The sequence below is a fragment of the Micropterus dolomieu genome, linkage group LG11 (genome assembly GCF_021292245.1).
Source record: "Micropterus dolomieu isolate WLL.071019.BEF.003 ecotype Adirondacks linkage group LG11, ASM2129224v1, whole genome shotgun sequence".
NCBI lineage: Eukaryota > Metazoa > Chordata > Actinopteri > Centrarchiformes > Centrarchidae > Micropterus > Micropterus dolomieu.
Window position 1 is genome coordinate 26333073 of NC_060160.1, and position 23678 is coordinate 26356750.

Below are 23678 nucleotides of genomic sequence, written 5' to 3' on the forward strand. Positions count from 1 at the left end.
GGGGGGGGGGGGGGGGGGGGGAGTGAAAATATAAAGTATCAAGACAAGATGAAAAAAGAGAAACAAGCTGAGATGTGTGCAACTTTTCCTACATGTGTTGTATAGGACTTTCTGACAGTGTGTTGTCCTGAGATTGAAGCCAACCCAAAAACTCTGGGTGTCCTCCCCACCACAACAATCGAGCAGCTAGCTGAGCAGTGTGCAGCACGCTTTGAACAAGGTAAATGTCAGGGATTTTACACTTTCATTTTTCCTCCACAACTCAGTTCCTGACCTTATACAGAAGAACATGATTTCTATAGTATTACTCTCAAAGTCACACTATTTTAAAGGGGTACTCCAGCAATTTAATATTTCACTTCCATAAAGTTTGGGGACTTATAAGAGTCAGAGTTTTTAATTATCAGCATTGAAGCAGCGGAGGATGAGATATAGAAGTATGGCTCAAGCTCTCAAACTGCTACCATAATGCAACTCACTACAGTACATCATCAGGGTTATTTTCTCAGCCATGCCAAAGCTTCTCCAGAGGCACAGAAGACATTGTACAGTTTTGACAGGCTAACTTTGCATTCAGGCCAAACGCGAATTTAATGCTCTCAACGCTTTCCTCGTGCAGGTTTTATTGCTGGACTACAGCCAAGTGTTCACACACAACGCTATAACGTAAATAAACATAGCCCGCGATTACTACAGCTGTATGAACCCAAAGTAAACATTTTGCTGTGATTTAATTGCAATAAACGGATCAAACTGATGCCGATTTGTTAAACATATGAATTCATGCTTTGTCAGGTCTGTCAGCAAGACAGCAGAACAACAACTTCTAAAATGTTTGTTTTCTGAATGGAGTTTGGATCGATCAGGGCTATGCTGTGGTAACTTGGTCACAGTAAAGTACAACAATAGCTGGAATAAAGTTACAGACACAAATCTTTTCTGGACTCACCAGGTAGTTCAATCTCCTCGCTTTCTTTTCTCCAAGTAATGTCCAGTTTTGTCTGGGTTTTATATAAATATGAAGTAGCTCTGGGTGCGAACAGATGCTAACAACAACAGTGGAACTGGATGTGCACGGAAGCTTGCTGCCGAGAATCTCGAGTGAAGATAAATCAACCTTGTAATCCCAATAACTAAAGTAAAAAGCTAATTTAATAAAAGCAGTTAACTCTGAGCTCCTCCCGTGAGTAAACGGCGTAGTGGTCAGAGCAGAATCCAGACCGACTACGGGTGTTTATTTGTCCAAAAGCTGCAGCGCTGCTCCTGGCTCTGTCCTCGACTTCTCCCCGCAGTTTAGAAGCTCTCCGTCAGCGTGTTGCTGCTCCGCTTTCCCAGGTCCTCTCCAAACAACGCTCTGAAGCTGTCGGTGACATTCGGACAAGCTCAACGCTGACTGGCTATCGCGACTCAGCGTCAAGTGACTTTCTCGCTCGAGTTGAAAATTTTCAATTCACGCAAAGGCCTTTGCATCGCCGGCAGCGCCCCCTCCGCACCACCCCCTCCGCACCACCCGACAGGGCATCACGGCTCTCCGCGTCTCTGGATTGACTTTGTATGTAAACTCACCGCCCCCCAACGCTCACTTGGCTTTTGGTCTGAAAGCACCATAAGTAGCACTTCCCATGACAAGTAAACTGATCTTTACACATAAAACTGGTGCAGTGCCTCTTTAATTAGCAAAACTGATAGCAACAATAGTTCTAGAAACAAGTAATATTTGAGTAGTGTTCACGTTTACTGGTGTAAAGAATTTGCTCTTTGCTGCACTACTATTATATTATATTATCTATTACTACATTATTATAATTATTATTCTCCTACTTGCTTCTGTCCCCCAGACTCTTATACACTCAGTGTGTATATCGATGGTGTTCATCGGCCCCTGGCCCCTACAGAGCTGGCCGTCAGTGTTAAGAAGAGCTGCCAACCTGGAGCCTGCAGCTTTGTCTATCACCCTATAGAACAAGTCAACAACCAGCCCGTCCGCAGCTGCCCCACTGACCCGCCCCCAGCTCCGCCTGCAGAGAGCTTTTTACCAGCTGACACAGCAGCTATCAATTCTGAGAAGCCAGAGGTGGAAGAGGAGAGTCTGATTAGCTTGTAACTGCTCCAGCATCACAGTGCTACTGTAGTGACTGCATCAACAAAGTACTGATTCAAAAGAAGAGGGGAACAACATTTAGGACAGTGTTTCTCACTCAGGTCTCACTTGAAATATTGACCTACTTGAGACTTAAATGAAAAGAATATAAAACTGGTGTGGATTAGAGCATGCAGTATATCACAAAATACTATGATGTGATGAAATATGTTGAATGACTCCTTTCTTTTGAATATATTTTTTATGGGCTAAAGTCTCTGACTGGTCTGACGCCACATGTTCCAGCATTACTAAAGAGAGCAGTGGCCAACTAAAATGAGACAGCAAAGAGTTACAAGACTGATTCTGTATCTCCACCTGGGGCTGGAACCCCAGGCACCACAGGGGGATATGGTTTTATAGAATGTAAAAATACACGTAATTCTAACATGTACAAATATGATCATGTTTATACTGTTTATACTATATGTTTTATGATGCTTGACGCTACGCCCGCTGATGCTCAAGGCTTCTGCTTCAAACAGAACACGTTTTATTTGCTTTTTTTTTATTTAAAGCACAGGTATGATAGAAGCTATATGGACCAAAACCTTCATTTTCATTCCAAAATCTCAAGTAAGCATCAAGATTGTTGTTTTGTTGTCCTGGGTTTGCTGCATTTCATCCCCCCTCTCTCTCCCCCTGCCTTTCCTGTCTCTCTCTACTGTGGCTATCAAAGAAAGCAGAAAGGCTAAAAGGATAATCTAAAAAAAAAAGTTTCATTTCGCATTTTTCTTCCATAAACTGATACTGACTGTATTGTAAATAAACTGCCTTTTACAGTTTACAACAAAAAACTACATATTAAGTTTTAACGTATAACAAACATTTTAAAACTGCATTATTACCAAAAGATCATTTTTCACTACCTGGCAACCACATATGTGTTCTTATAATGGCTAGAAACAGCTCTGTAAAGTTTTTGTAAATTACGTATTAACCCTTAATAAAGTCATTTTCAGTTATAACTGATCAGCCCTTTGTAAAGAGTGCCTTATTACCAAAAAATATATTCCCAGACCAAGATTATGACACTGGTGCAAGAATTCAAGAGTATAGAGAAGAGAGCAAAAAAATGGAGGACAGAAAACAAAGAGAAGAAAACTACAACTTTTTTTCTGCCCGAGGAAATCAGTTCAGCTGAGTCAGTGAACTCTTTTAAGTCCCTTCTTAAAACATACTTTTATAGGAGATTCTTTACCGATCTTATTTGATTTTATTTGTATTTTAGTCTCTTAAGTGTTTTCTTGTCTTTACCATGTAATTGTTTTGTGTTTTATTGTTTTTACACTTGTTAAAGCATTTTGTAACTTGTTTTTGAAAAGTGCTCCACAAATAAAGATTTTTATTATAATTATTAAATGGAGAAAAGATCTTTCATCTACAAAGGACACTCATTACTTCCTCCAATTTACTGGAAAGAAATGTAATAATTACAGGTCCTAAATGCTCAATTACCTGAAATTGAATGAGAAATAATACTGGCTGTGTATGTCATAAGAAGAATGTGTATTCATATATTCTCTCTCTGTTTACCATTCAACTTTTAGGACATGAATGATGGAAGGTCTCTATGGTGTCTTTAAGTAAAATGAATGACAAGGAAACCATATCCATTGGCTTTGGTGATATTCAGGAAAGTGATTGTACATACCCATGACTATTTATGTTTTTCAGGTCACATTCCACTGTAGTCTGGAGAGCAGAGAATTAGTATTATGCTTCTGTAAAGTAACACATAAACATCGGTGAGAACCTAAACAGTTATGCTATGGGTTATGGTCAATTGTGTAGACCCTCTCGTCAGTAGTTGGTTTTAAAATGAGGAAGAAAAAAACATAAATGTTATGCAAGTTGTATGTGCATGTATTAAAACGAATGTCAGAATGAGCTCCTTGCACATAAACAGTTCTTCCTCCAGCTCTCTTTGTTCATTTTTCACAAACATGAATACCTAAAAAGAGAGACTCCAGGAAAGCGTGCGCCCTGAACACTATTTATACAATTCATTGCATTGAGGATACAAAGGCACACAGAAAGCAAATTTTTCACCCCCAGCCTTAAGTGGTGCTATTCTAAACAGTTTTGCCCTTACTGTATATGTGGTGCATACTACACACCTAACTCCCTGATAAAAACAGAGTTTTACTCAAAAGCTTCTTTCTGTTAGCTATCTGCTCTGCACTGCAAAGGACAGCAATTACCAGTATTAGTGAATAATGCTTATGCCAGGGGTGTCGAGCTTTAACATCAAATTTGTTCAAAAGCCACCAAACAACATGATTCACTCAAATTTCTGCCAAATTTGATTATTGGTTTAATCAGTGGTTGGAAATCACCAGCTGATGAATACAGAAACAATTCAGTGATGATGGCACAGATGGGAGCTGACGGTGTTTCTGATGAGAATATAGGTAGTGTGAGGTGACTCAAGTTTTGTGTCTGAAGCTTGTTATCCTCTGAAACATCATTGTGTTGCAGAGCCATTGTTAAGGAAAGCTGCTTCCTGTCCGCAGGTCATTATTTCCAACAAGGCCCATAATGAGGTCCTTAAATGGTAACCAGCTTCCTGTATGCTAACAAACTGCAGAATCTCCACCACTTCAGCTTTTGTCTTGTTTCCAGCCTTTCTCAATACTGACATACTAACAAGGTGTCTCTGCCGTAGTAATGGCTGACTCTTCCACAGAGAAGGTGTTCACCTTTTTAAACTGATTTGTCCAGGAAATATTTACCATGCAGCACCGCCCTACTACAGAGTATCAGATTTAAGAATGCCTTTAGTTTACAGATGTGTTGGCGTTCTTGTGAAATTAAGCTCAGATGATGGAATTGTTCATTATTTTTATTTTCATTGCTGTGTCTCCTAGATCTATGCAATAAATACATTTGTAGGATGACGTCCAGATCTATTTAAATCTGCGTTAGTTATTCTTTGTTATAAATCCCTCATCTTAGACATATTATTAAGACGTAGGCTAGTAGCCTGTGCTCATATTCCTGCAGGTGGAAAAAACAACTGCGCCAATAAGACCTTTGTAGTTGCAATTACAAATGCAGTAGAAAAACTGCCATGAAAGTGACAACAAGCATGGATGAAGATGGTATCACAGCCTCTGTGTGGACAGATAATAATGTTTATGGGATGCATAATTTATTCACTACTGATGGATGGTTGGGATAAAATAACAGAGAAATTGATGGCACTACTTTGGATCAGTATGCTGGTCAGTCACAGTGTGATTACTAACTACCATGGAGAATTTAGTTACCAAATATCAAATACAGTCAAACTCAGTAAGGTCATTTCAAATATTGCTTTGAGTGTAGCTGTGTACATCTGTAGTGGAACAGTATACAGTATGCTCTCATAGAATATTTGAAAATATGAACTGAAAAAAACTGACTATGGCATCTCCTCATACATTTGAAGTATTTCTGTTAAATGGACCTCGAATGTTAAACATGGATTTAACAGCCCAAAAGGTAAACTTGATTTACCAGAATTTTTGAATTGTTATGTTTTAATCATACATTATTACTTGCTGGTTGTTTCTACAAAAGAAGCATGTTACATACAGTAGATCTGCCATTTAGTTTAATACATACCATAAAGTTGTAGCCCTTCGTGCTACACTGATTACCGACTACCCAACCCTACCGCAGCAGGCAGCAGTTTTCAGTGAAAACCAACTGTGCACTACATGCCCAGCAGCAAATGGCAGATAAAGACTGTTAGCAACTAGCTAGCGTAGCATTTAGCAGCTAAGGAGCCAGATATTTCTCTCAGGAGTTGGTGAAGACCAAAACAGACCTAAAAGGAGAGTGAATAATGGATTTACAGTAGGTTCACTTAGGGGTGTACTCACTTTTTTTGCCAGCGGTTTAGACATCAATGGTTGTGCAATGTGTTATTTTGAGGGGACAGCAGATTTACACTGTTATACAAGCTGTACACTCACGACTTTACATTGCAGCAAAGTGTCATTTCTTCAATGCTGTCACATGAAAAGACATAATCAAATATTTACAAAAATGTGAGGGGTGTACTCACTTTTGTGAGATACTGTATATATTTCTGTATAGACAAATTGAGACAGTAATGCCTTTGTCTTGGAGAGAAACAACCTGTGTTCGGTTGGCACGTATACACACACAAGCACTATAACGATTTTCAGTAATAAGATGGTGGGCTCTCCACAACAGCGCCATGACTAAGAGTCTTTGAAACGGGACACTAACAAGCTAACAGCACTTCCACTAGGGCTGTCCTCTTGTACGTTAAAGTCAAAGTTGGTTTCATCTAGAGAAGGGTGTGTATGCTTGTGTATATGTGTGGGTGGGTTATGGAAGTCAGGGAGGGGTTAAAGCACTCCATTCCACGATATATAAGTATGTATGACGAGAAACTGTTTTCATCTACCACAGACCTGCAGAAATCCACTTGCAGAAGCAGTCAGCAGTGGAAACACAAAATAGCACGAGTGGAAATCCAAGTTTTTATCCAAACTTCTTTGTATTTAAATTACGTGGTAGATACTAAGCAGCAACAAACAGAAGGTACCTGGCTGCACAAAGTCGTTTCTGTTGCTGTGGTTAGTGGTTTGCCCTGGAACATTTCTCTGCTTGTGTGACGTCTGACCCTTAACCTCTGAAGTCCAACCTTGAGAGTCTGCTCGCTCGTACAGACAGAGCAACACCACTGAGAAGCAGGTAAGAAATGAGCCAACAACCAGTATAGTAACTTTAAAAAGTCCCATAACCAATAACCTTTGCATGAAGCTAATGTTAAAGTTAATCTATTAATATTTTCAGTGGTTTAAGAATGCATTCACAGGAAATCTATTTGTTTTTGAAGAATTAGAAAATAGCGTCTCATTAATTGCATCCATGTTGATGAACCACATACTAAACTTCAAAACAGAAGCGCACTGTTTTGGAGTGCAATCTTTTTATATTTTGCTGGTTATGTATTTGTCTTGTTAAAAATGTCAACAAATGACAAAAGAACACTCTTTGGCTGTCTGGAATATACATGCACAGTCTAAAATGGCTCTTTACAGCAGAGGCGACTTCAGGGTGCCTCAAACATTTGAACTCAGCATCTTTTAAGTTGACAGGTCAATTTCAGTACATCCTCTATTTTCAAGACCTTGGAGAGAGCTACAAGTGAATTACATAGAAATGATTAAATATTCTAAGCTCATTTTATTTCATTTAAAATATACTGTTTCTCAACTCAAAGGTTGAGAAACTGCTTATTTTCTGCATTACACAGAACCTTGACAAAAGTGGAACAAGCCTAAGAAAAATAATATAAAGAATCCTCTTTGTACATGCTGGTATAAATAAATGTAACAATAAGGAGTTTTTTGTATTTTTCTTTCTTCATAAACATCTCATTGATTTTTATTAATAAAAGCTGAATTAAGCTTCTATTTCCATTGTTTTGTTTTATTGTTAACTAGTTTGAAGATTATAAACACACAACTCAGTTAATATGTACTTATTGTCAAGGAAGCATCTTGTATTTCTTAGGATGCCTGAGCTGCCTGCTTTCCCCCGCATGTCCTTCCTGTTGCTTTGCATTCTGGGTATGACCTTGGTGACATCTGGCTTCCCTCAGCCTCGACTACCGCTCAGGTGTGGTTACTCACTAAATCTCATCAAGGCACCATAAACTATGAGTGTTAATGGTTCAATGGTTTTGAGTAAATAAGTACCCAAAGTAACAGACCAATCAACTAACTAGTACCTCTGATACCTAACTTTATTTTCTCCTAGAGTATTTCGTATGTATTCGTGATTACAAAAAATCATTCAGTTAAATCTTCTCTGATTTCAGAAGTCCTGATGATTCAGATGAACCTAAACAAGATGTCTGGGACGTCCTCTTCCCCTCAATCTCTCTTCGTGATTGGAGCATTCAAATGATGTCAGCGCCCAGCCTTGCAGCAGCAACCGACAGCAAGGCAGGACTGATGAGGGAGGCGTGGCTGTTTGCCCCAGAGAGGGCCGAGGCGAGGTAACTGCATCGTGCGGGAAAATGCTTATGGATTCACACCTAAGGGTCCAGTTTCTGAATCGAACCCACGCAGGGATGACACATTGTTTAAATTTTCCAACTGGTCCAGTTTGTTCGCAAAGGCCAGTGGTGGAAATGGCGTTTGATTATTGGTCAAACAGTCAACGGGTTTAAGATGATGTAATGTTGACACAGTTTTTTGACAATGCTCAACAGTTTGCTGGAATCCATTCTACATTTTATACCTCAAAATAAATAAATAAATAAAAAATTATATATATATATACACACACATACACATACACACACACACTGAGGTATTATATATAAATGTAATATATTTTACATATTGAATACCTCAATATGTAAAATATATTACATGTATTACAATGTAATATATTACAATTACATATATTACAATGTTCTTATGCACCTTCTCTATTAACTCATAAAGATTCTCTACAGCCCAAATATTCAGCAGGAGGCATCCCACTTCGTCATGAGTCCAGGTTTGTCCCGGACTACTCGACAATTTATAAGCAAACGCACTACTAGTCAACAGTCACCAAAACAGCATATGATAAAAAATGTAGTCAATCAAATGACACATATAATATTACACTTCCCATTATTGGTTTGAATGGTGATAATACCAGAAATAAACCGCTCCAGAGTTCACTCGTTGGTTGGTCTGCAGCAGAGTTCGAATCTGGCGTTCGCACTAACCCAAACTAACAGCACCAAGGGAATAAACGCCCAAGGTTTTGGTTCCACCGTCTATTTTCTCTTAAATGGCACCATAACTTACTAAATGAAAATCATGCTGTATTGAAGAAGACTGGAAACTAATAAACTCATTAGGAAATTGTTTACTGAGGGAGTGAATCAGTTGAAAAGTAGAGTCATTGCGCCATTATTGTGTCATTGTGCATTTATTTCGGAACGGAACTGGACTTTTTGCAACCAGAGGAGTCGCCCATGCAGATCGCAGGTTTAAGTTACTTCCACATGGCTTCAATTTTCAGACCCAACAGGTTCACGCTTGGTCTGAACACTCAGTTTTAGATTGTGTCTCTTTAAGCACCCCGTTCCTAAAAGCCCACTTTCTTCTGAATGGCCAATTTCATTAAGGTCTGCAGAGGGGCAAGACCTAGCTGGTACAGCCCAGAATCGATGTCTGGAGATAGGGCTGACTACGTGAGATTAGGCCTCACTGATTACAGTACAAAAACACAACTTTATTCAACTGTTTAGGTGAAATAGGGTCATATTTTATGGAGAAAATATTTTCCGGTTTCCCCTCTGATGTCGAACTTTAGGAGATTTACAGAGTTTGTTTGTTAGCAGTTAGTCTAGCCGCTAACTACTACTAATGGTAATTAGTTAGCTAGTTAGTTCAATTAGCCGTTTTGTTAGCTCACTCTGCCCGGACTGGGTGTGTTGGTGTTTGCACCTCTAATATTAGTGCAGAAGCTTTGGAGCACTGGAAGAGGGGAAGAGCCAGCTGATTACCTCAATTACAGTTAGCAGTAGTTAGTGGTTACTGTAGCATTAGCAACAAGCTATCTGTCCATAAGGAAACACTGTAAATCACAGAGAGTTGAGTCAGAGCAGCCAGAGGGAAAACCAGAAAATACATACCTTTCCTTCCTAACCGTAAAAGCACTTTCTGTGAGACATACTGAACAACCTCCAGCACTTGCTCTGCAATGGCATGTCAGCTTTGTGTGGTGGGCCATCTACTGGCTGAAGGGCTGGAGGAGGTCTTATGTTATCCAGATCCCTCCATGACAAAATTAGAGCCAAATCCAAATGCCATCTTTGCCCACACATTTACCGAAAGACTGAGCAAGAGAAAAAGGAGAGAGGATGTTTTTCTCTCATAGTTTGGGGATCTTTAGACACATAGCCTATTTATGTTGAAATATATGAAAACGTGGATTTTGTATACTATAGCAACTTTTAATTGTTTGTGGCAAAACCATATTTTCTTATTTTTTATTCCTTTAATCCTTTGCAACCTTTGGGGGGGGGGGGGCACAGCAAAGGAGGGGACCATACTATGTGTAAATTAGAAAATGTGTATTTTTGTAATTTGGGTGAACTGGCTATTTAAAGAAATAGTCACTTGACCTTGTTGAGAGTTGGATGAGAAAATTCATGCTAGAAAGGCAAAAAGCGTAATCCCCATAATATCAAACTATATCTTTAAACAGGAAGTCTAAGAGGAAATTTTGGGCTTTAGGGTGCTATGGGAGCCTCAACAAAATCAAGCAGTGCATCTTAAAGTAAAGCCTACATTTCACGTCTCACATTCAGTAAAACAAACAAACAAAACCAATAAAAACCCACCAGCAAAATATTAATATGAATGTGGAGCATCTGGTACCTGACTTGTTTGCTAGTTACTGATATTGAGGTCTTGGTTTGTGTATCTCTAGTGTGGAGAGGGCGTGGCCAGCTGAATGGTCACCTCAGGGTGCTGACATGGTGAAGAGGAACATGGTAGTGGCTGATGACGCGGCCTTCAGAGAGAAGAGTAAACTCCTCACCTCCATGGAGAGACAGAAGTGGCTCAACTCCTACATGCAGAAACTACTGGTGGTTAATTCTTCATGATGATTTCGTTTTTACAGCTATTTTATCATGTAATCAAACCATTCTCTGCACCCTGCACTAGCAAAAAGCATTTTAAAGGGATATCCTACTCTGGAGAACAAGATAGTGTAGTTATCAAAAGTCAGTAACACCTGCTGTATTTTTAATATCTAGCCTCTCAAATTTTAATTTTAAATTAATCAATAATTTGGTATTGAACATTGAAATGTGTTTGTTGGTCCTGCTGAAATTAATTTGGTGATGGAAATTATGTTTTTGACAACTGTAGCATGTGTTTGACTCTATATAGTAGTATTGGTTTATTACAGCTGAATTTAATATTATTAGTCTAATAACCAATATAATTCTAATCATCTGTCTATATATTTAACGTAGTTTAACGTTAGCCAAAAGCAGGATGCAAGTCTTTGTGTTGGTTAGATAAATAGCTGTAAAGGTCCATTTCCACATTTTACAGATACATTTAGATATATCTAGCTTTCAAGTAATTTACATTACATTAGCAGTTTCAAATGTTGTACGATATGCTTGTTTCTCTTTCTTTCCAAGAGTGAGATGAGAAGGTACCAATCTCACACCTGTGTGTTAAGTACTAAGCTGGAGTCAGGATGTGGTTAGCCTAGCTTAGCATCATAACTTAAAGCAGGGGGGAAAGCTAACCTTGTCTCTGTTTAAAGTTCAGAAATCTGCCTACCCACACCCTTGAAGTTCACTTATTATGTTAATTCTTGTTGGTTTAATCTGTACCAAAAGCTGTACTCTCCAGTTGTATCTGGAAACCAGCACTATAACTAGCTATATTAAACCTGTGCAGGTGGACACACATCATTATATTTATGTTTTTAATTTATTATTTACCGTTACTGTGTGTATGGATTAAATTGTTTTTTGTAGACAGGTTTCCCCCTGCTAACAGTCTTGTCCCCAGCAACCTACTCAACGCAACAAGTGTATTTCCCTAAATGTTGTATGTATTCTTTTTTCTTTCCTCTATAAAATGTGTTGTTTAACACTCATACACATTCTGAGGACACAGGACTATTTACTCCACAATGTCTCAATATCTACAGTGACTTTGACTGCTGACCTTGTTCATTTTACCTGGAACGTCTGTGATGTAGGAATTTAATTCCATTCTGTTACATTCACTGCAAGTCATTTTGTGAACTAGATAAATGTCTAAAATATATATTTTTTAATTTGTAAACATTTACGACAGCTTGCATACATATTATTAGGAATTATTTATTTGCTTTATGTTTATGTTTTGGTTTTCAGATTTATCAGGTGTCTATTGTCTCATCTGTTTTTTAAGTTAGTAACATTACAAAATGACATATAAACGTAATTATCATTTTCAGCTACAACAAACTGAAGTTGTTGAAAGATGATTTCTTTGAAAACTGCAAGAAAATAGCTGGTTTCCATCCAAATGTCAAGTGAATTTTTGGCAAATTAAAAAATGAAAATCGATATTTTGTTGATTTCTTTTCCATCACACTCATCCCATGCTGACTGAGGATAAAAAAAAAGTCTATGGTGGTATCAACACCAGTTGGTCTAGTTTGCCAACCATCTCCTGCAGCTGCATCCTATTGGCCAGCCTCTGTCTGTCCCTCCTCTCCAGCAGAAGAGCCTCTGTTTGAAGAAGCAGCTGCTCAGCCTGAGATGCTGGGAGCTCACCTGGAGCCTCGGCCCCGCTGTGGTGGCCCCCTGCTGGGTCGCTGATGTTTCTGACTGGCCTCTCAGTCAGGAGCCTGGCTCGGTAGACCTGGGTGAGGGAGGGCATGGAGGGGAGAGAGGAAAGAAGAGGAGGGAGGGAGGAGGTGTCCGATCCACCCTGCAACTTCTTTACTCTTCTTCCTCTATCCTCTGCATCGCCGTTGCCTCTGCTCTGTCCTTTCTGCTAAAAGATTAAAGGGATTTAGACAGGAACATACAGCAGGAGCACACAAATATCATTACAAACAAGAATAACACTACAGTCAATGTATTACAAAGTGTGATACGGAGGCAGAAGTGTTTAAAAGTGGGCTGGGCATCAAAGCTCAATTTCTGTCCTTCAGATTCAAGCCCTCACCAAACAAGTTCCCACAATTCTGATTACACCTATCACCGCCAGGTAAATCTCTCTGTATACGCAGTGTACAGGAATTTTTAAATCTGCTGTCTGCGGTGGCATTCCCACATTGGCACAGCGGTAATGATCATCAAACAGCAATGATTGGTCTGCCAGAGCTGAAGGGGATCCACGATCCGCCACTGCTGTAAAACAAATGGTCGACTGGAGAGAATGTTTATTATTGAGAATTGTTTATTTTGTTTAATAATTGTTAATGTGCTTAGGCAACATTGTATTGTATGCAGTCATGGCAATAACTTGAATTTAAATTGAACTTCTATGACACAATCCTCTCTACATGGCTCTGGGGCAACCATAGTGATGGAGTTGGCTGGTGGCTGAGCCTGTGGCTGAAAAAGAGGCATCAAAGAAACATTTCTGATGCTCCAGATAAAAAAGAAACCTGGCATTCAGAAGAAGTATTACAGTTACGTGGTACTGCTCTTGGATAGGTTGTTATTTGTAAAATATTTGGAGTAGGCTGTGTAGCTGTTACATTAACTCATCATGGGCAGACATGCACAGCGTTAACTGTCACCGCCAAGTTCCACACTGCAGGTTTAAAAGCGAATATGACTCAGTACATGATGCTGTTTTTTTTCCCCATACACCTTCATTTTCAGCAACTTCAACAACCTAATTTCTGTCTGAAGTCTGACCAAAACCAGTAGGCAGTGCCCTGTAGGAGTGAACACCTTTTGTGTATATTGTGTATTGTGTGTTGCACACCTGTCCTGTGGGCAGTCTCAATAACATGTCCTCCAATTTCTCTAGCCCCCGGTTTCCGTGGTGACACACTCTTCCGCTGCCATTGGGTGCATGTGTAGGCTCCTCGACAACAGGATCAGTCAGATGGCAGTCCACCACACTGTCCTACACATACACACACATACACGTGCTTTGTGTTACATTTTCTGGCACACGTGGCTGCTGCCATCTTGAGAATTTAGGAGAATTTAGCAAATGTGTTGGCTGGTAGCAATAACAAATAAATAAATAATACACCAGTATCCAAATCCAGTCACCTGTTCTCTTTGTTGTGGATTTGCACATTTACTCTTTCAATGTTACATTATTGTTATTATTACTATATCTTACTAGAATTATTAACCATAATGTTGGAAATTACTTCTGTGTTGAATTGTGCTGTTGTTTTCCTGTGTGTTGTTATGTCTAACTCACCATCCAGGTCCAGAAGACTTTCTCCACCTGTTTCCAGTTCAGATATCCTTCTAGGATGTCACAGAGATTCCGTGTACGAACACAGTCCTATAACACACACACACACACAACCACACACTATAGTTTTAAATACACCCCAAAGCACATTGTGTTACAGTATAAAGATGTACTCACCGATGGATCATTAACACAACTCTTTTCCATGGACAAAGCTCACTGAATTAACTGTTCAATACTGAATTCTTAAACAAAGTACGCTATAGCGTCCAACTTCACTATTATGATATTGCTACACACTGCTTTTCTTTTCACATAGAACATGTTTCCAAAACCATTACAGCCAGACCCTTGGTAATAAAGTTTCAAATAGACAATCAAGAACACGACACACAAAACTATTTTCTTAACATTTACAAAACCAAAATTATTAGTAAAAGATAAATAAGATAAAAAAAATTAGCACTCATGAAAAAGGGAGTTGTAAACAAATTGTTTTGTTATTTAACTATAACTATTCTATAACTATGAGCAGAGCATAATATTAGCAATACATTTTAATAGCAGCACAAACAGCCTTACCTCCCTTAGCACTGTTGATGTTTGATCAGAAGATACAGAGGAGGGGAGGCTGGCAAAAAAAACCTGACAAAAATATAGATTTCTTGGTTAGACATGATTATAACCTATTCCAATAAAAAAAAATCAGTTCCTTGCATTTAGTATTTTATAATCATTTGCTGATTTTCTGCAGAAAAGCTACTTGTGTACTTTGGCTACTGTTTGGAAAAGTGACTTCTGTCATTTGCAGTCATCCTGCAATTATGCTGGCAAACTTCTAATCTGTTGAACTTTCCCTTTGCAACGACTGACAGATACAGAACGGTAGCCTGGGGAAAGATGGAAAAGAGAGGATTCTCTCACAGCATGGAGCAAACGAGCCCGCTCTTCTTGCATAGACTGCAGGGTCCGCCCCTGGTATCTCAGACAGCCAATGAGCCAGTGAAGTTTCCTCAGAGATCCCGAGTCTAACTGGAACTCATTGGAAAACTGAGGGTCCTACCAAAGAGAGAGAGAGAAAGATTTAAAAGCACACAAATACAAATATACAAAAACAGAATTAAGTTTACCAGTATGATGTGGTGGTACACCCGAGGGACTTACAGGTGTAGGTGTGAGTAGTGTTTTGTCCAGTTGCTGTACTTGCTGTGTCAGAAGTTTCTCCAGTGTTCCTGTAGCGAGCAGCCAGCCCAGCGCCAGGAGGAGGTGTCTGCTGGAAAATCTCCCTCCTTCTCCTTCCTCCCTCCCATACATCCAGTCAGCATGGTAGCCAGTCTGCCAGAGGCCTGCAACCACCAGTTTCCTGTGCTCTGAGGTTATTTACAGACGGAAAAAACACATTCAGTCACCCAGCACGTCCACTTACCTGCAAGGAGCAGCACATCTGTGATTTTGTTCTATTTACTGCTTCTCAGGAAGGTAATCAATGGAACTGGATAAGGTTATTAAAGTGGGTGCATGATCATACAGATGTTTTTATACGTTCGCAGAACCCTTGGTAGCGTCTGTCGTTACGAACCCATGTTGTGTGGACAAGCCTTTCACAAACCAAAGATATGTAGCACAAACATATAAAAGCATACTTACTACAAGGGCTGGGTGATATGGCCAAAATGTTATCACGCTACACACATTTCATAGCATTCGATATCGATAATTTTCACAATATACGTCAAATCATTATTTCTCTCAGGTTTAAAGGCTGATTTTTGCTCCTGAGTGAAAATTGAAGAAACCAGATGGTTAATTATGTGGTTAAACTTTTCTTTATGGTCAGAACGTTACAAACACTTGATGTCAAACAGTGGATCACTTCACAGATCTGAGGGACAACATTCAAAACAACTTTGATAAAATCTTTTTTAACAATATGATTAGTAAATCTTTTATCAGTCCCTTTTTTATACAAAATAAATATTTTAATAGAAAACTAACTAAAAGTGCTAATTTGTTTGTGATTCAAATGAATTAAACCAAATATTTACTGACAATATATTGAACATTTATTATATTGTTATTGAGGAAAATTATATTGCGATAATTATCATTATTGTTTTATTGCCCAGCCCTACATATAACTGTCAATGAATGAGAAGGGTAATTTTGCATGGACAATGTGCCATTGTCTTTTTTGGGTGATGTACCAATTTCAGACTTTACTGTGATGTGTAAAGAAGAAAAGAGTTAGTTCACAGCACAATCTAGAAAATATCCAGCCGATCTGATGGTGCAGTCAGGGTAGGGACTGTTTAGTGATTTTATGCAGAATCACATCATGAGGATGTCATTTTATGAAATTCTGCTGTACAAATGAATGACTCTGAGCAAACTGTAATTTAAAATGTATAAAATGTGTTTTGTAATGGGATGTTCTCAAATCATTCAAAAAGGGGAAGTCCTGAACAAACGGTCGTAAAATCCATTAACACATCTGGAAAACAAAACAGACAATGTGACTGACCTAACGTTACTGGCTGTGCACCAGCTTCACAGGAAACAATGCCAGCTGCCTGAAGGATGTTGGTGAGCAGCTGCCAAAACTGATCCTCCTGTAAAAAAAAAAAAAAATCAAGAAACTAGTAACTAAGGTTGTCCAATAACTGAAGTAACATAAAACGTAGATTACTTCCCTCGGACCTGCAGAAATGTACTTAAGTACGGACCTCGAGTAAATATAGTAGATAGACTGTATGAAAAACATTTACATTTAGTTAGGTCCCATCCCTGACAGTGACAACAGATAATCAACGTACCACCTCGAGTCCACCACCGAATTTAGCCCGCCTGAAGGTCTCCGGTGCGGGCACAGCTTCCACGCCGAGGGCCGCCAGCAGTCTGCACAAAGCTCCAATCACCTGCTTCACCTCCACACTCACTGCCGCTTTAGTCCGCTGCATTCCAGCCACCGCACACTACACGCATATCACCAACCTTGCTATCCTCTCAGCTATCATACTGAGTCCAGTAGAGACACTTTTAAATTCTGAAAGACATTTCCAATAACATTTCTACCGCTTTGAAGTTGAGCAGTTGATACTTCGCGGCGAAGAAACAACTTCCGGGTACGAGGCCGTTGCCAAGGAAGCGAATGGAGGTTGTGATTGATATCTTAGTTGGCCAATTACAAATGTGATTCTAAAAGAGGTAGGTCAAACTTACTTTTCATTGGTGCGCTTGGTGAAGTGTTTTTATGTATATTTATGTAAATTACATATTATTATTCACATACGCTGTAGGAAAATATTATTTCTTAAACTTTCTGTTTAATAGGGGCAAATCGTGGAGAATAAACAGTCCTGTTTTTAATTAATTACCATTATATGAAAGTGACAAGGTTCGGCTTATAACTTCAATTGTATTTATTTAAACTATTAAAATAATTTAAAAACCATAAACATCTTACACTTGTATACACAAACATGCTTAAAATGATTAAAAACATGAAAATAATTTTACACAGACACTGGTCTGGACATGCTACACGCATTAACCTTAGTATCACATCGGAAAGAACAGGAACAATGTGGAAATGTGCAGATCCAAAATGAACCTACAACTGACAGTACACTACATGACCTCAGTATTATATAGTCAGGAAGAACTCAGACAACACAGTACCAAACAAAGCTGTGGACGTGTATTTGGTCATGTACGTTTTCACTCTCAGCTATGTTGACTCCACAGTCCTGCCCAAAGGTTGCTGCAATGTAGCAAGCAATGGTCCCTTCATGCCACATAATAAGTACAGTACATACTAACTTTCTAACTACCTGAGAAGTCTGTGGCTGGCAATAGGCCCTGATTTCAGTGAATTCCTGAATTCCGATAATAACTAGGAAAAGCGGTATGCTGTTAAGTACCACGGCAAGATGCAACTGTTTACTGGACTTTTCATTTATGGTTGACACTAAAATGTATCACTCCAAATCACTTTTTCTAACCACTAAGTGTTCCACTTCCTAGTCCAATGTGATATAAATGTGGCATAACACATCTACTCTTTAGCTTTATTTGGCCAGCTCTACATGGTGATGTTATGGTGGGAGGGACAGTGTTAGGTATTTACAGCCAACTCCTTTTAGGCTAGAGAAGGTCCAGGGACATGGACTTAATAATATTACCTGATCAACATCTGGTCCGCACAAATGGTTCTGCTCAATATTGTGTGTGTTTGTGTGTGTGTGTGTGTGTGTGTGCGTGCGTACTACACTGTGCTTTAGGTCTTGCTAGAAGAACATAGAGAGGCATAGACATCAAGGGCACTCTATGATAAAATTGTAAAGTTTGTGTTTTTGGCCCACAAATGGTATGGTACCACCAATTTCCACAGTAAATTTTTAGTTAATAAGAACATTACAATTAGTTTCAATATCCTTCATAGTTTGACAGTAAAAAAAACATAATGCTGTAAATAGCATTAGGAAATATGAAATCATGTAGTTTCACCTACAGCATAAGGTCTCATCAAAACATCTTCCTGGTTCCAAACCCACAAGACTTGCTGTAAGTATTGCAAATTTTCCCTTTTTGTTTTGCTCGACGTTTTTTAACATATATAAATTCTGTGTATTTGTTGGTTATTTTGTGCTTGTCGATCTCCAGCAAAGTCTATGCTGTTGTAAAAAATTGTTTTATATAAAGAAATGCATCATAACAAACCATTCGAAACTTAAAAAAGGGAAGACTCTTAGGGAAAAGAGTAGTTTTGCAGATAGTCGTGCTTCTCAGCTCTCTCCATCTCCCTCATCCTCTACCTGTTTGATGACTGGGATTCCTGGAAACAACAGGAAAAGAAATCACCAATCAGACATTCCCAGCAACAACTTGTTGCTAATATGTGCATTGACAATGTAAAAGTTAGTTGTTGTTTTGTATGGTTTCTCCTATTTATTTCACTGATGTTCCAGCCATTTTGGTAAAACTTACAGTCCATAATTACCTCATCATTTTCCTAGATAATAGTGGGCATGTGTTTAAAAAAATTGTCTATTTAAGTAAATAGGATTCATTATTCATTTAATTTACTTTGATATGTTACATTTATTTGTCAAGGGCCATATTGACCAAACATCAATCTCATTCGAGGAGAAAAGATGCATTGTTCCAGATTTAGATACCAGCTCATCTCCATCTGCAATCTCCCTTATTGGATTTAAACTTTTTATGTAATGTATTTGTTGAACTGTATGTTTTGCTGTAGACAAATTTTACAATTTTCTCAGTTGACTTACTAAGAGGCTCTGGCAATTAATTTGATATAAATTAGAATGTACTGGAAATTATGCAGAAATTACAGACCGGTAAATTTCTTTCAACATAACATGTAATCATATGGGAATAGCAAGTTCACTTATTTATTGAGCAATGTCTTGTTAAAGGATGACAATAGCTGTAGAAATGCTGAATAACAGCAGACATTCTTAAACACACTGCTGCTAAAACACACTTACCATCTAGTTTCTTCAGATTAGGTAGTCTTTTAGAGGCTTCATCCATCCAGTTTGCCTCAGCTGAATGCTTCTCCTCCAGAGGATTTCCAACAAACACCAGGTCTGCAAGGCATGGCAGTTCAGCTAGCCTCACAAACTCTCCTACACAACACAGAAAAGACACCATTAACCAAATTAAATGGTGCCACATTGAGAATTTTAACACTAATAATTCTATAGCTTTACCCTCAACTAAAGGGACTGTTGCTGAGTAATCACAACATAGTCATTTCCAACCTAATTAGCTGTGTCTATTTCAATTGTAATATGTGTTGACTATGTTTATGAATGTAGCTTACCCCATTCTTTGACCAGATTGTTCGACATGTAGAGGACTCTCAGTTTCTTCATGCATTGGATTCCCTTCAGTTTCTCTATCAAGTTATAAGAAATCCACAACTCCTCTAAATTGTCCCCTACTGCCTCCTGTCCGCGTGCACACACATACACACACACAAAATTGATGCAAAATAAAGTACATTAAAATGATGTATTTAGCATGTGTAACCACTTCTGAATCTCATTTCATTAGAAAAGTGACCAAATTGTGTCAAGAAAGAAAAAAAGGCAGAAATCAAGAAAGAAGAAAAAAAAAAAGGAAAATGCTCAAACACTGATTGCAATCAAAGTAGTTTGTGTTAATCCTGTTTCATTTGTAACTTACCAGCCCAGTGAGGGCCTTTATATTATTTCTTCCTAATGACAATATCCTCAAGTTCTCTGGAAGGACACAGTACAATATCACATTACAACACCACATTTCCATTCGTTAGTGTGTTTGTGCGTGGTTGTATGTATTTATGCAGTCAGTACTCACTCAGGCCATTGAGATTTGTTATTTTCTCAATGCAGTTTGTAGACAGAGACAGCTTCCTGTGGAGGATACAGTATGACAACATATCTGGTATTTGAAGTATGATATACTAGTCCAGTTTAAAACATTGGTGATAAAAAAACTATCACTATATTAGCTGCTCAGTTACTTGCTCTTAACTGATCTGCATCAGAAAAGTCTGTTCCGAGGAGCCAGTGAACTGTTGGGAGCATCTCTTATGTCCACTTTTATAGTTTTTGTGGAAAACATCAATATAATTGATCATTCAGGTACTTCATACACATTAGAGAGAATGTGCCGAATTTTAACTTACCATTTCATTTGACCGTTATCTGATTTGTATCCAGTTAGTTTGCTTCACTTGGTTTAGCTGATTGTGTAAATTTCTGTGCAACAAAGCACTAAAGTGTTGTCACTCTGTAAGATACAGCACATGTGTTCGTGTACACAGTCTATGATTGGAACTAAAATCTACACAGTGACCTATCTACCTATATTGTCTACATACCTTAGCTGCACTTTTGGATATTTGTAGGATCAAATCATAGCTGCTTTCAGAAGCAGGAAACACAACCTTCTCCTTAGTCCTTTGTGCACTGCCTTACACATTTTCTTAACAAATGTTTTCACAAATATTAACCAAACCCAAACAATTAATTATACTTTGCAACTACTTACTGACTACAATCATTGCCTGCCCTTTTGTGGCAAAAAGCTCCAAGGTTTCACTCCTTTGGCACATACAAATTAAAGCTGAATGGATCCGGTGTTTGATCTAAATAATTGGCACATTGATTGGTAATATAAATGATTGTAAGTTGAAGCCCTGGATATAATATGATACAAACATTAGCCGTTTAACCTTAAACGCATGTATGTTACTAAATGTAAAAAAGGTGAATACCAGCCATCCATTTTTGCAGAGGTATAAAGCTGTATTTCTCCGGACTCCCAAAAAAGCAAAGCAAAACAGTACACAGGAGGAACGCTGATAAACATGAGTAACTCTCAATTTATACTTTCGAAAGTGCAAAACACATTCTGTACCACATTAACAAAATAATATAATATAGTGCCAAATAATAATGCGTAACAGCTAGTCTACTAAGATAACCACTGCATGTTGGGAGGATTCTTACTGTAGATTTTGTTCGGGCAAATTTGTAGCTTAGGTATGAAGCACTAAAGGTGCTTCATACCTTTATAGGGGATAAAATGGTATGTGTATGGTCTAGTCAAGACACCCATGTGTCTGTTATAAAAAATTATGTTTCACTCTAAAACTATGTGCCATTGAACTGGGCAGCTACTTAATCCCAAAGACAACAATAAATTAGTTAAACTTGGCTAATCTCATGGTATAACATGACATCAAACTGCATGCAAAAACATAAAAAAGACAACCATGAGTTTGTATCACTCCAGGTTAGGTATGGAAATTGTAAATTTCTACAGGACTCACTCGCAGTTGGTTAGTGTGGAGAGAGAAGCATCCATCTTCTCTATAGGAGGAATCTGACCATACAGTTTTATGGCTTTAGCATCGCTCACTTTTTCCCCTGATTTCTCCTCCTGTACACACACACACACCGATTACAACAACTAACTTTATACAACTTCCAGTCACAAATTCTACATACTTGTATGAACATAAATAAATAATTTTATTCCACCGTATTGCATGGCATTGTGTCTGTGTTTGCCACTCACCCATTTGGCCAGTGCTTCTCTCACAGTCGTTGCTTTGGCCTGGAGACATTGGATGGCATTTAATTATACAGGTAGAGGCTGGATTATCGCACCACTGTAACATTAAACACGTTTTTTTTTAAAGCTATAGACTTCGGATATAAATACTGTTTATTAACTTATGTGAACAGCAATTCGATGTAGCTTAACGTTAGTCCTCCTCCTCCCAGTACATGATTTAGCAGTGGGAAAAACGACAAAATAGCCAGACATCCATGCGCGTTTAGTACTGAGTTGATGTTAACCAGCTATTTAACGCTAGGTTACGCTAATTGACATGTAGGGCTAGCTAAATAGCTAATTAGAAGTTAGCCCACCTAGCTCACAGCGACAACAATACTGTAGGTAAGGCCAAACACAGCCTACACACACGAATATACGGAATGTTCGCGTATGTGGCACAGTTCAGACCGTATATATTATCTAAAAACCGCAAATAGCAACACAAATGAACCGAGAAACACTCACCATGTTGATGGTTGATGTCTGCTCTGGTTGCTATGGCACTGACAGGCAGCCTACAAGCTGCGCCTGCGCAGTGTAAATGCTTGACCCAGTTCAGAAAACAAAATGTAATTGCAGATGAACAAGATTACAATAGGTTGCTTTTGTTATTAATGCTGTATTTAGTATTGTATACGTGGCTGTATATGCTGTGAAAGATTCCTCAGCCATTATCAGAAGTGGGTGAAAATTGGATCAAGGGGTGACAATGACAAATGGGCCCCTATTACTCACTAATGTTGAGCCCCGCCTAGGCTAATAGCCTGTCAATTCAAGTAAATTGTATTTATTCCAGTTTCACAAATCAAAAATTTGCTTCAAGGGGCTTTACGGTCTGTACAACATGTGACACCCTTCTATCAGTAAGCCCTCAATTCGATTAGGAAAAACTCATCAAAAAAACATTTAACGGGGGAAAAAAGAGAAAAGGAGCAACAAGGTAACTGTCCACCTTTGTGAATATAGGTGTCATATTGTATTAGAAACAAGTTAGCCTAGTTTTTCAGTGTTTAAATCTGCGACTCCTTACTTATAATATAGAATTTAATATTTTCCTGCAAACCTGACAACTTGAAAGCAAAGACTTCAGACACTGACCATGACTTTCTGTGGCTGCAAACTGAAGAAGGCATATTTCTCATTAGAGATGGGAATTTATGTGATACCCCTTTTTAAAGAATTGCAATATCGCCCTCCAGTGATGAAACTTTAGTACTGCATCAAAGTGTTTGAAACAATACAGACTTTAATGCATGTCTGGGACATCAGCCTTGAAAGTCTTTGACTTGAATCACCTGTGGAGATTCCATAGCAAATTTAACAGTTATTTCAATTAACTCCTGATGTACTCCTGATGTGAAAATACTGTAATTAACTTTATATAAAAGTTGCCTATACAGGAACATGTTTATGGTAATACTTTACTTTATTTTAAAACTGGTTATAGGCAACACATT

General features: G+C 38.5%; 4 protein-coding genes across 5 annotated transcripts in view; 2 read left to right on the forward strand and 2 right to left on the reverse strand.

Moving 5' to 3' along the window:
• Positions 1-3115, forward strand: part of rin3 (Ras and Rab interactor 3) — a 20489-nt gene extending 17374 nt beyond the window's left edge. Inside the window, exons 13-14 of the mRNA XM_046062953.1 lie at positions 106-220; positions 1839-3115. Coding sequence (XP_045918909.1) covers positions 106-220; positions 1839-2104 — 381 coding nt within the window. The 3' untranslated portion in view covers positions 2105-3115. The remainder of the gene's footprint in view (positions 1-105; positions 221-1838) is intronic.
• Positions 3116-7679: 4564 nt separating this feature from the next.
• pth2 (parathyroid hormone 2) lies at positions 7680-11106 on the forward strand. Its single transcript, XM_046063658.1, is given in 3 exon segments — positions 7680-7783; positions 7986-8210; positions 10607-11106. Coding segments are annotated over 3 exon segments (507 nt in total). The 3' UTR covers positions 10785-11106.
• Positions 11107-12001: 895 nt separating this feature from the next.
• tedc1 (tubulin epsilon and delta complex 1) lies at positions 12002-17227 on the reverse strand. Of its 2 annotated transcripts, none has more exons than XM_046063657.1 (8): positions 16899-17227; positions 16607-16694; positions 15250-15455; positions 15010-15144; positions 14668-14730; positions 14089-14175; positions 13636-13779; positions 12002-12687 (listed from the first exon to the last, which is right to left on the reverse strand). In XM_046063657.1, the coding sequence occupies exons 1-8, from the start codon at positions 17040-17042 to the stop codon at positions 12319-12321; spliced, it is 1236 nt and encodes a 411-aa protein (XP_045919613.1). In that variant the 5' UTR covers positions 17043-17227; the 3' UTR covers positions 12002-12318. The 2 variants fall into 2 exon arrangements, with proteins under 2 accessions (XP_045919613.1, XP_045919612.1); XM_046063656.1 differs by having other exon boundaries at positions 12002-12690.
• Positions 17228-18759: 1532 nt separating this feature from the next.
• On the reverse strand, positions 18760-22765 carry dnal1 (dynein, axonemal, light chain 1). The gene is made up of 8 exons (XM_046063514.1): positions 22687-22765; positions 22180-22218; positions 21932-22041; positions 20452-20507; positions 20299-20354; positions 19934-20060; positions 19596-19736; positions 18760-18919 (listed from the first exon to the last, which is right to left on the reverse strand). The coding sequence occupies exons 1-8, from the start codon at positions 22687-22689 to the stop codon at positions 18870-18872; spliced, it is 582 nt and encodes a 193-aa protein (XP_045919470.1). The 5' UTR covers positions 22690-22765; the 3' UTR covers positions 18760-18869.
• Positions 22766-23678: the final 913 nt, after the last annotated feature.